Raw genomic sequence first — 12,794 nt, forward strand, 5'->3', positions numbered from 1 at the left:
CATAGTCTCATTATGTTTAACCGGTAGTAATCTGGTTTAGACCGGTATTAGTGGTTGTTTGTCAAGTGCACTATTTGCAGTCAAACCGGTTCAGGAAAAGTTTTTGTGCCTGTACTGATTCACCCCCCCTCTCAGTACCGGTTTGGTACTCACTGTTCATCATTGAGTTATCATAAGCTTCCTCCACAATAAAATGTTGCTTCAATGATTACTTGAAATAAATGCTTTCACAATATGTTGAATCTTCAAAAATAAAAACTTGTTGTAAATATCAAATACCAAAATATATATATTTGAATTCCAAATACATATTTGAAGTAAAAATTCAACCTCTATGTGAGATTGCCTTCAAGAAATTGAACATGTAGAAACACATCTAATATCTCTTTATTTCACCCATGAGATGAGCCACAAGATAATAAAACCCAGTTGATAGATATAGCCCACCAAATTTTTATTGTATATATGTTTAATCATGTATTGGTGATGAAAGTTAATATCTTTCAAGTAAACTCTCTAATTAGATAAACATGATTAATGGATGAAGACTATGTAGCATGTCACTTGGGATCTTGTGACTTTGCTCAAGAAAGAGAAGCTCATTGGTTGTAAGTGAGTGTTCAAGAATAAATTTAAAGTCAATAGTAAGAAAACTACCTACCAGTGACTAAGAGCTACTTCTAGCTTGATAGGGAGTTAAAATTGGTGAGATTTTCTATCTTGATATTAACCGTCTTCTATTAGATTCCTACTTTTTATTGTTTTTGCTTATAATTTTGAAATAGAGCCAATGGATGCAAAAAAAAAAAGTCTTCTCAAGCATGAGGATCTTGTAGAGGACATGTAGCATTTATATGGGTATGAGATAAAGTAGGAAAGAGAACTTAGTTGTAAATTGAAATGGTCATTATAAGGTTTGAAATAGTCACCTTAAATATAGTATTAGAAGTTTGATACATTTGCATTGAAGTTGAGTTTTGTCAGAAGAAAAAGTAGTCAACAGGTTTATTTAAATGTACTAAGGATTATATTCTAATCTTGTCATATATGTTGACAAAAATATTTGTTGATAACAATAAGGAGACATGAATTGGGAGCTTAAAACTTAGCTTCCAAGTGTATTTGACATGAAGGACCTCTATGTTGTAAAAAAAAAATTGGGAATAAAAATCAATAAAGATGAGTTTATAGAAATATTTTGACTTAGTTAGAGTAAGTATGTTGATACTATCTTGTGACAATTTGTTATACACAATTATTAAACAATGAATATTCTTTTACTTGTATGTATTGGATGTGTTCTAATAAAATGATAATTTTTAAGCTATGTAAGAAGTGTTTTATGATATTGTTATTGGTAATCTTGTTTATACAATTGTTTGTACTAGATTAGAGATTTTCCAAGCAATGGGAGTTCTTATCAAGTTTATGTCCAACCCTAGTAAAGAGAATTAAACTTGTATTAAGAGGGTATTTAGGTATTTGTGAGAGATTTCTTGTTATTACTTATGTTATCACAAACTTAATGACGTGGAAAATTATTCCATATGCACAAATTTGTTGATGCAAATTAGGCATATGACTTGGACAATTGAAAGTCCGTTAGTGATTATGTGTTTTCTCTATTTGACAATATTATTAGTTGGATGAGTAAGAAGCAAACCATAATTACTTTGTCCACTGTCGAAGTTGAGTATATGACCACTACACATGCCTATAAAGATGTAGTTTGGTTAGAAAGATTGTGTCTAAGAGTTGATAGTGTGGCTCGGATCTGATATGGCAATCATGGTGCTATTTGTTCGGCTATGGATCCCATGTACCATGTGTGTACTAAGCATATCGGCATTTCAATATCACTTTGTTCGTGAGACAATGGAGAGTGATAAAATCATAATTTAGAAGGGCAATATTTGGGATAATGCTACAAATTCACTTAAGAAGCAAATGAACACAAATAATTTATCTTAGTATAGGGTGCCCATGGACCGTATTGATTCTTATACTTGATTCATTTATGTTTATTGCTTATGTCATTGTAATGCATAATATCAATTAGATGTTAACCTCATAATCCTATGTACTCATGTTGAGTCCCTAAAATCTTGGGATAGATGCTTGCCTATCTATGTAGATGGTTGAGATATATTATAATTTATTTTCTTAACGTAGAATATTAGTTGGAGTGGCATTAAGAGGATAGATTACTTGTATTGATGAAAATTACAAAGTGATTTAATTTTCTTTTACACTACTTTCCCAATTCTAAACATTAGAAGAGAGAGTGGAGCATCATGCTATGATTGGCTAGGTCCACATTAGTTGGTCACTCCATTTTCGATTACCATACTTAGAAATGTAATCAAGCTCTTCACATGAATAAAAAATGATTATAGTAATGGTTACTAATCATGAAACATTGATTGATTGGACATTATAAGATGCTAGATTTTTACATACCATGAGTTTAATTAGTTTTGGTTTTGAAAAAAACTATTCAATATTTTCCTTCTCCAATTTTCTATAAATTATATATCTTATACAATCATTTTATGAATCTTTTTATATTAATACAACATTTATATTGAATTAATACATACTTGAACTTTTTAATTATATATTTAATAATTATATTTTATTATTTTTAATTTCCATATTTAAAAAAAAAAAATTATACTTATCATAACTTTAAACTCATCACCAATTAAATAACTACAATGAATCAATACATCTTCTAACATTTCAACTATCTTTATCTCATTTTACTCAAATCATCGTCTACTCAGACTGCTGAATTATACCCGTGGGCGTTCTGTCTACACAAAACTACGTCTCTCCCTAAATTTTTAATAAAGCCAAAATCCCCCTCACACCTACTTTGCTTTTAATATACAAATGTTTAAATATTACATTACACTTCTTACAACAATAATTTTAAACAGTTCGTTGTCAAATATTTTATAAAAATATCTTCCACATTTTAATATGGATTTAGTGATCACATGGTCTTGGGAAGTCATTGTCTCACATTCACAGTTGGTAATGATGAAAGACGAGTTGAGGAGAATATTTTAAAGGTGATGAAGACATCATGATCATTAGATTCAAATACGCATAAATTTCACTATCTACCCAGAAGTTTACCATTCATTTTTTTATATAGTTCTTTAAAAAATTGATTTTATTATATTGGTGAAAAGTCTAAATACTAATCATAACATTGTCAAATCAAAGACTTTTTCTTTTATAAAATGTAGTTTCATCCACACCATAATTGGAGAAGATTTGTATCAAATTGATGAGTTAGTATTTTAATGAAAGCTTAGGAATTTAGGTAGTATTATTATATTGAATAAAGTTGGTTAATAAGCAAAGTCTCAAGGTTTAGACAGAGAGAATTGAATTAAATGTTCAATAAACGTTATATTTATTATATAGAGTAATTATTTAGCACTTGACAATTATCATTTAAATCAAATGTCTTAAGTTGTATAGTTTCATGTAGTATAAGGTGTTGCGATTAATTTTTCTTTGATCATGCGATGTAGAATTATTGGTTGTTTTGGAAGATATTCTTAAAGCAATGACATTGTTGCACCTAGTAACCCCACCTTCTTGGTATCTAGCTCTGTGATTTGCTCTTAGACTTGGCACATTTGTTAGGCTAGTTGATGGTTGATCCTAAGCATGTCTTAAATGACGTTTGATAGATTATCTATTTGAAAAATGATGTTAGTGTACATTATTTGGATTGTGATTCCTAAAGGAGAATGAGAGTGATCAAAGATTGTAATACAACACTCTTTCCTTAAATTATTGGTAATATTTTATTTAATTGATTTAGAGTTAACATTCACTTTGATGTCACTTCCTATTAGAAAAAATTTCAACCACGTACATGACCAAAGATAGAAGGGAGTTCTCTATATACAACTTAACAATAGAGGTGACTGAATTTGCATTCTGAAAAAAGACACTTAACATTCTTAGATGAGATCATAATCGCTGTGAGATAGATTATAGCTAAAGGAATCTAAGTCTCCCACACAAAGACTTGAGATTCAACATCACCTTTAGATTGCCAAAGGTTGGTCTTTGGACAAGAAAGCATTGCTAATATTTGAGGAAGTTACAATGGATGAGGATGGATGGTTTGATTCTTATATTTGTAGAGACAAGGGCTGTGATAATATTAATCATGTGTTTATTACACTGTGACATAAAAATAAGAATGAGTGTGGTCCTAAGAGTCCCATGTTAGTGTAGAGTAGTCCCAAACGTTACTGTATTTTTAAAATAAGTTTTAAAAAGAGGCCATGAGCACAAGGCTATAGAAATAAGCACAGGGGCTTGTTAATAATTTGGATGAAGTTTTAAATGAAAATAAAGCATCATGGCGCTTCGGAGCTGTTTGAAACCTCCACGGACTGGAGTTAGGGTTTCTTTCTCCCTGTCGAGTTTTAAGGACAAAGTCTTTGACTTGCGCTCTCGCCAAAACTGGTCTGCCCTAACCTGGAAGCAGGGTTCCAAATGTGCTGCGAAAAATGTGCTGGCCTTCCCTCGAGTGATGACGATCTGGTGTCGCGGATGCAGCGACGAGATTTCCGCGGCTTTGAAGATGGCGGATGCACCATATGGTGGGCACAATCGTGCCAGGGATGCCACTGTTGGGGATGGTCATGCACGGTGGTACAAGGCCGCCTCAGTTGTTCAAGGGTGTGGCTCTAAAACTCCCCCACATACGGTCAAACAAACACCAGGCTCCACTCAGCAGCATAATGGTGTTTCGGGGACCTATTTAAAGCTTTCGTCCAAGGCATTTTCTGTGTCTTTGGATGCAGAGACTGAGGAGGAAGTTGCTCATAATGTCATAATGTTTTAGTTTTTTCTGAGTTGGGTTGATTGGATGCTTCGGGGGCTTCTGGTCAAGCCTTCATGACTTGTATGTTTGGATTTCTTATAACTGAGAGCCTATTCTTGAAGGGTGCGTGCAGATTTACGCTACAGCAAAGGGTTTTTCACTGTGGTTTTTTAAAAGAAACAAGACAGAACAAGGTTTTGTGTGAACATTTCTGGAGTTGGGAGGACAAGTTCCCGTTGATGTTGAAGCCCCGGCATCCATCCTTTCGTCCAATTATCGAAGATTTTGACATGATCCCGCTATGGGTTTGGCTTCCTAATCTCCCCTTTCATATTTGGTTTGATTCCTATTTTGAGGCGGTAGGAAACTCATTGGGAAGTTTCTTGATGGTTGATGAAGGATCCTTTAATCTCTTTCACTCTACATTTGCATGTATTTTGGTGGAAATGGATGTCTCTGATGGGCCTTTTGCAGAAATATCGATTAAAACTTCAAAAGGTTGTTGGGTGCAACCTTTGGATTATGAAAGGATCCCCTTTAAGTGTAGGAGATGCTTCAAAATAGGGCACATGGCAGCACATTATGCCAAAGATAGAATGTTTAAGTCGGTCTCTTGGTGGAAAGATGTTACTCAATACCTTTATACCGTGGAGAAGAAGGATGGGAAAAAGGATGGGTTGCAAAAAAGTTTTCCTCAGATTGTTTCTAGGGAAACAATTCAGAAATCTACAGATCCTTTGTCTCAGGATGAGCAAGTGTTGAAAGATAGGGTTGAATTTGGTTCAGGTGGGTGTGATGGGGAGATGTTGTTGGGAAAGAGAGCTATTACCCCAGAGAGAAAGGAAAAATGCAGGCCTTCGAGGTCCCAAGATATGGAGGAGGCTTTATTGCTAGCATACGGTAAGTTCCAGCGTGAGGTTTCCTCTACAGTGGATCAGGTGATTTTTTCCAAGGATAAATATTTGGATTGCCAGATTGAGTTTGCCAGGCTTGAAGATGGCTGACACATGTGGAAAGGAAAAAAGAGAGAAAAGTGAAGAATAACCCCTTTGATATGGTCCTTCGTTCACATTCAAAGGGAGGTGCTAATATCAATATTTAACTTCTATTCAGCATGTGGTTTTGGGTCCTTTTCTATTCTTTGTGATCTATTTATGGATCCCTCTGTTCTACTTTCTCTTTTGGATGGTGGTATCCCTGGTTGTTACTACCCTTGGTCAGGGTCAAGTCTTTCCTTGATTACTATTAATAAAATCATAACCTATTACCAAGCAAAAAAAAAAATTGGATGAAGTTTTGAAGCAAATAAAAGGATTGAAGAAATTAAGTCCATGCTAAATCAAAGAGTCCTTCATGTTTATAAACTTAGAAACCAATCACAAAGATTTACATATTTTGATAGAGAGGTGGAGACCTTATTATTGAAGACGCAAGACAAAAGAAGTTTATCTTGACAATTAACTATGTTTTGTTTACCCTCATTCAAATTCAAGGATACTCCATGCCTTACACGATTCTTCAAAGGTTCTTTCCCTTGAAAGATTGAGTGATACATTTAGAGATCAAGAAGATACTAGTATCTTTAAATTAATGATACCTAATCATATGATATTGTTAGGTTGAATGGAATGAAGTCGTGAAGTAGCTCTATGAAAAAAAATCCATCCTATTTGGACCAAAGAAATTATCATATCATCTTGGTGAGTTTCCATAATTTTTATTTGGAAAGAATCCAACAAGAAAATGAATAAACGTCATGGGTGGAAAGACAGATCTTATTGGTAACTTGGACTTTGTCAATGAATCAACAAAAATTGTTTACCCAATGTATGAGACTAGATTTGAAATCATTGGCAAACCACTTCCACGTGTATGTACTATAGAGATACACTTGTCAAAAGAGATGTCTAGTTACCTAATAATAGTGCCATACTTGATATTCTTCCACCTAGCATGAACCTAATATGAGGAGGGACTAGTATTGATGATGAAAATCTATGTTCCATGTATTAAAAACTTAGATAACGATATTATACTTGATAGAGATTCAATGATTCTATAACATTGGCGACTTTATGACATACAAATTTAAACCTACTTTAAACTTTTGTTGTATTAATTAAACTAAACTAAGATTATGAAAAATCTGACATAATTATAAATCAATTTAGTTGATGCTCTGAAACTAAGTCTGATGAAGAGAGGAAATTCTTTTGTAATTTATTCAAATTGGATAGGGTCTATTTTATAATGGTACAAAATAAGTTAAGAGTTTGAAGTGAGATATGAAAAGTGATTTAGTGAGGCAGTGTCACACACAACCCTGTTTGCTATATGTCTATAAAATAAAAGTGCAACAATGATTAGAGTGTACTAGAAGATAAAAAATAATATAATTGAAAAAAAAAATATAATTGAAATGAAAAAAATGAAAGCATAGAAAGGGTTGAGAATATAAAATTGAAGCATAATTTATCAAGCTCAAAGAAATTAAACTATGACCAATCTATTTCTAGTATATAGGAAAAAAGGGTTAAGCCCTTCTTTTAGTCTGTTTACCTCCACAAGTAGTTAGATAAAAAATAGAATATGTGTAGACTTAGCCTAAGTGTGTCTATTCCTAAGAGCTATGTGTGTGCACTTGTATCTGGATGTGTATGATTAGATATAATAGTAAATAATCATATGAAGATCTACTTTTATGCATGTGTATGGAGGAACTTGTAATATTCTTAACCATTTTTAATCTAATACATACCAATTTTTTATCAATCAAGATCTCACGAGGTGTAATGTAAGATTATATATAATGAATAAATAGTATTGAATTCACCACTTTTTTATCACTTATATTGTGTGAGAAAAATAGGAGTAATGATTTGTAAATTAGTTTCAATAAATTTAATGATTAAAAAGATGTAGTTCAATGTATTGAAAAAATAATATACATATGTTTGATATTCAAATAATAAAATACAAATATAAGTAAAGCCTCCTCTAAAATAAAATGTTGCTTCAATGATTACAAAATAAATGCTTTGACAGTGTGTTGAATCTTCAAAAATATAAAACTTGTTGTAATATCAAATACCAAAAAGAAAATATTTGAATCTCAAACAAATATTTGAAATAAAAATACAACCTCCATGTGAGATTGCCCTCAAGAAATTGAATATGTACAAACACACCTAATATATGTTATTCCACCCATGAGATAAACTACAAGATAATAAAACCTTGTTGATAGGTATAGCCCACCAGATTTTAATTGTGTATATATTCTTCAATGTAGTCACGATGAAAGTTAATATCTTTCAAGGAAGCTCTCTTTAGATAAACATGATTCATGGATGGAGAGTAGCAACACATGTCGAGGCCTTAGATAGATGTCACTTGGGATCTTGTGATTTCACTCAAGAAATGAAGTTCATTGGTTGCAAGTGAGTGTTCAAGAATAAATTTAGTATTAAGATAAAAAAGATACAGAACTATACTAGTGGCTAGGAGCTACTTCTAAGATAGGGAGTTAATATTGGAGAAATTTTCTCTCTTGATATTAAATTTTCTTCTATTAGATTCTTACCTTTTTTTTATTATTGTTGCTTATAATTTTGAAATAGAGCCAGTGGATACTAAAATTGTCTCCTTGCATGAGGATCTTGCAGACAAAATATACATGTGGCATTTAGATGTGCTTGCCATAAGTAGGAAGAAAATTTGGTTGCAAATTGAAATGGCCATTATAAGGTTTTAAATAATCACCTTAAATATAACGTACTAATGATTATATTCTAATCGCGTCTTACATGTTGATGGAATTCTTATTAGTAACAATAAGGTGATGAATTGGGAGCTTAAAACTTAGCTTCCAAGTGTATTTGACATGAAACACCTATAGGTAGTAAATTTTATTTTGGGAATGAAAATCAATAAAGACGAGTTCATAGAAAATTTTGTTTTAGTTAGAGTAAGTATGTTGACACTACCTTGTGGAAATTTGTCACGAACAATTATTAAATAATGAGTATTCTTTTACTTGTAGGCATTAAGCTTTCATTGGGTGTATCCAAACTAAAATGATAATTTTTATTCTATATAAAATGTGTTTTATGCTATTGTTATTGGTAGTCTAGTGTATGCAATTATTTGTACTAGATTAGATATTGTCCAAGCAATGAGAGTTCTTAGTAATTTTATGTCCAACCTTAGTAAAGAGTATTAAACTTGTATTAAGAGAGTATTTAGATATTTTTGAGAGATTTATTAAGATTTCTTATGTTATCACAATTTTAAAGACGTGGTAAATTTAAAATTAGGCATATGACTTGGATAATTGAAACTCCATCAGTGATTATGTGCTTTTTTGTTCAACAACATTGTTAGTTGGATGAGTAAGAAGCAACCCACAATTGCTTTCTCCATTATCAAAGTAGAGTATACGACTACTACACATGCCTATAAAGAGGTAGTTTGGTTAGAAAGATTGTACCTAAGAGTTGATAGGGTGGCTCAAATCAAATATAACAATCATAGTGCTATTTGTTCGACTAGGGATCCCATGTACCTTTTTGTACAAGCATATTGATGTTTACTATCATTTTGTTCATGAGATAGTGGAGAGTGGTAATGTCGTGATTTAGAAGGCCAAGACTTGGATAATATTAAAAATTCACTTAAGAAACCAATTAGCACATTTATGGTGTCCATGGGCCTTGGATTCTATAGTTGATTCATTTTATGTTTATTGTTTATGTCTTTGCAATGCTTAATACCAATTAAAATAAGGTTAACCCCGCAATCCTATGTACTCATGTTGAAACTCTAAAATCTTGGGGTAGATGCTTGCATATCTATGTAGGTGGTTGATAGATATTATTATTTAATTTTTTTTAACTTATCATATTAGTTGGAGTGACATTAAGAGGAGAGGTTACTTGTATTGGTGAAAATTACAAAGTGATTTAATTTTATTTACATGACTTTCCTAATTCTAAACATTAGAAGAGAGAGTGGAGCATCTTGTTATAATGGGTTAGGTCCACATTAGTTGGCCATTCCATTTTCAAGTACCTTAAATGTAATTATGATCTTCACATGGATAAAAAATTATGTTAGTAATAGTAGTACAAGGTGCTAGATTTTGACCATACCATGAGTTTTAGTAGTTTTGATTTTGGAAAAACTATTCAATCTTTTCCTTCTCCAATTCTCTATAAATTATGTCTTATATAATCATTTTATGAACCTTTTTATACTATGCAACATTTCTATTGAATTAATACATACTTGATCTCTTTAATTACGACGAATGCATATTGCACTCATGTAAATAAAAACTAGAAGCATTAAATTTGACAAGCTTGTTCTTTGTCATCCTTCCACATTAATATTTTTTTGCTTTTAGTTTTTTATGGACATTATATTTATCCTTAGCTACTAGAAAGAATGTGTTATTTTCAAGTGCTTCCAAAGACATAAGACATCAATAGCTAAATCAACTTTTTTTCTCAAGGGATAAAAATAAAAATATAATAATATGATATTATAAATAAAAATAATGTAGTCTTAATACTTTTTTTCTTTAATAGAAATATAAAACTATAATAATTTTGTTACTATTTAATTTTTTTTTGCTTTTCTAAAGAATTAAATGGAAATATAAAAATATGATAACAAGAATATATTTAAACATAATAATATAATCATATCTTAATAATAATTTAATATCCAACCTCATCCCTTATGATGTCAGCAACTTCACCAGTAGACCAAAGACCCATTGACACTAGTTATATATTTACTTATATATATTTAATGATTATATTTTGTAATTTTAATTTTCGACATACTATTTTATATTTATCAAAACATTTTTTTTTTAAACTTCAAACTTATCACCATTTAGATAACTAGAAAGATAACAAGGCCTAACAAGATTGTTTTGATTTTGAACATCTTATCGTCTACTCAGACTGTTGAATTCGAGGCGGCACAATATTATAAATTATTAAAAAAAGCTACGGTTACCAAACCCATCCTCGTAATTCGGGAACATATGAAAGAAACATCATGGTTTCCATTGTTGAAACTTGGAAGTATACTCCAGGTTATCCTGATCCCGCCATTGTACAGCGACTTGCTTAATAATTCATTACCATGTGGGCCCTGCACAGAATCTCAATTATCCTTATCGATTCAGGGAAAAAAGCAAAACAGATATTGATGAATGACGTCTTCTGAATCTGACACGGACGAGAGCAGAAGAGCCGTGTAAAGACTGAATCAGATTCCCCCGGTTTTGAACAACACATTCCAATGCGGCCGGCATCAGAAATCCTATCTTCCAATCTCGACTGACTTCCGCCCTCTGATTTCCCCAAAATAGGCAGTTTTACTCCCCCTATAAATTGCAATCGCGATCAGAGAAGAGGAAAATATCACTTCATCGGTCTCCTGAATCGAGATTTTTTTTTCTTTAAAGATGTTTGCGTTCTTCCACAGTTCGGTTTCGTGCGGGCCGGAGGAGCTCCGCAGCCCCACGAGTCGCAAGGGAAAATGGAAAAGCGGGCCTGAAATGATGGATTCTTTCGTTGAGGCTAGGGCAGAGGCGGTCTGTTTGAAGGTGACGGATGCAGGCGCCATGGCCTTTTCACACCAAAACCAGAACCTTTTGCAGCCCCGATGTTTAGCCTGTGTCGATGACGTTTTCTGTATTTTCGTCGGCTGCCTCGACAATTTGGCCGTTCTGCGAAGACAATATGGGCTTTGCATGAATGCCAAGGAGAACATGCTGATCATAGAAGCCTACAAGGCTTTGCGCGACAGGAGTCCTTACCCGCCTGACCAGGTGCTCAATGATTTAAACGGCTCTTTCGCCTTTGTTCTCTACGATGCTTCTAGTCACACTATCTTTGCTGCAGCGGTGAGTTTTCTTTTGTTTTGATCTGTTATTTAGTTAGGGTTTCAAATTGGGGAATTTTTTTGGCTGCCGCCATTGAAGGACATTATAAAAGGGGTTAAGTTAATTGTGTGTTTTGCAGGATAAGGAGGGGAAAGTAGCTTTGTATTGGGGCAGTGCCTCGGATGGATCGCTGGTTTTTTCGGATGATCCAAATGTTTTGCAGGATGGATGTGACAAATCCTTTGCTCCATTTCCACCCGGTGAACTACAAATCCTTCTCTTTTTCTCTTTTCCGAAATGGATTTGTGAATCGATTGCTTGGAAGTATTTCTCGTTTTGAATTTTATTTAGGGATTTTTGAATTGGATTTGCAGGTTGTATGTTCTGGAACGGAGGAGGTTTGCAGAGCTTTGAGCATCCTCTGCACAAGATGCAGGCGGTGACCAGAGTGGACAGTGAAGGGCAAATGTGTGGAGCAACATTTAGGGTTGATAAATTCAGCAGAATAAATAGCATTCCGAGAGTTGGAAGCGCCTGCAACTGGGCTAATCTTTATTCCTTCACCAATTAAATGCTTCTGTACATGTACAGAAATCCTTCTTGAGGCTCTTAACCGCTTTGTTTAGAGGAGTGAAAGTTTCATTGTGGCTGTTCCATCGTTTCAACTGTATATTCTGCATGTACAGAGAAGTTGGCTTTTGTGATATCTAGAGAATCAGTTCTTGCTTTTATCAAATATTGTTTAAGATGTGCTTTTTCTTCTAAATTGCTTTTCATTATTATTATTATCATTAACTTAATATGTTCTCTGTGCTGTTCCTCAATCTGTATTCTCACAGAATATTAGTTTAAGATTTTTATTTTTTTAAAACAGCCAAATTATTTGGCATTGGCTAACACTATCCAGATTCCAAATGCATTTTTAAAAGAAAAACTTATTAGTAAAAATTAAATAGATTATTGTATTCGATAATTCATTATTAGAAAATAGACAGCAGAAAAAGGAAATGATTATGTTTCCAAAATTTAATA

At 32.8% G+C, this 12,794-nt stretch overlaps 1 protein-coding gene across 1 annotated transcript; it reads left to right on the forward strand.

The window, feature by feature from the left end:
* The first annotated feature begins 11,114 nt into the window (after positions 1–11,114).
* On the forward strand, positions 11,115–12,498 carry LOC131069826 (stem-specific protein TSJT1). Its single transcript, XM_058005393.2, has 3 exons — positions 11,115–11,783; positions 11,902–12,022; positions 12,137–12,498. Exons 1-3 carry the CDS (start codon positions 11,343–11,345, stop codon positions 12,331–12,333), a joined length of 759 nt encoding a protein of 252 aa, XP_057861376.1. The 5' UTR covers positions 11,115–11,342; the 3' UTR covers positions 12,334–12,498.
* The last annotated feature ends 296 nt before the right edge of the window (positions 12,499–12,794 follow it).

This window comes from Cryptomeria japonica, chromosome 6 (assembly GCF_030272615.1).
Source record: "Cryptomeria japonica chromosome 6, Sugi_1.0, whole genome shotgun sequence".
NCBI lineage: Eukaryota > Viridiplantae > Streptophyta > Pinopsida > Cupressales > Cupressaceae > Cryptomeria > Cryptomeria japonica.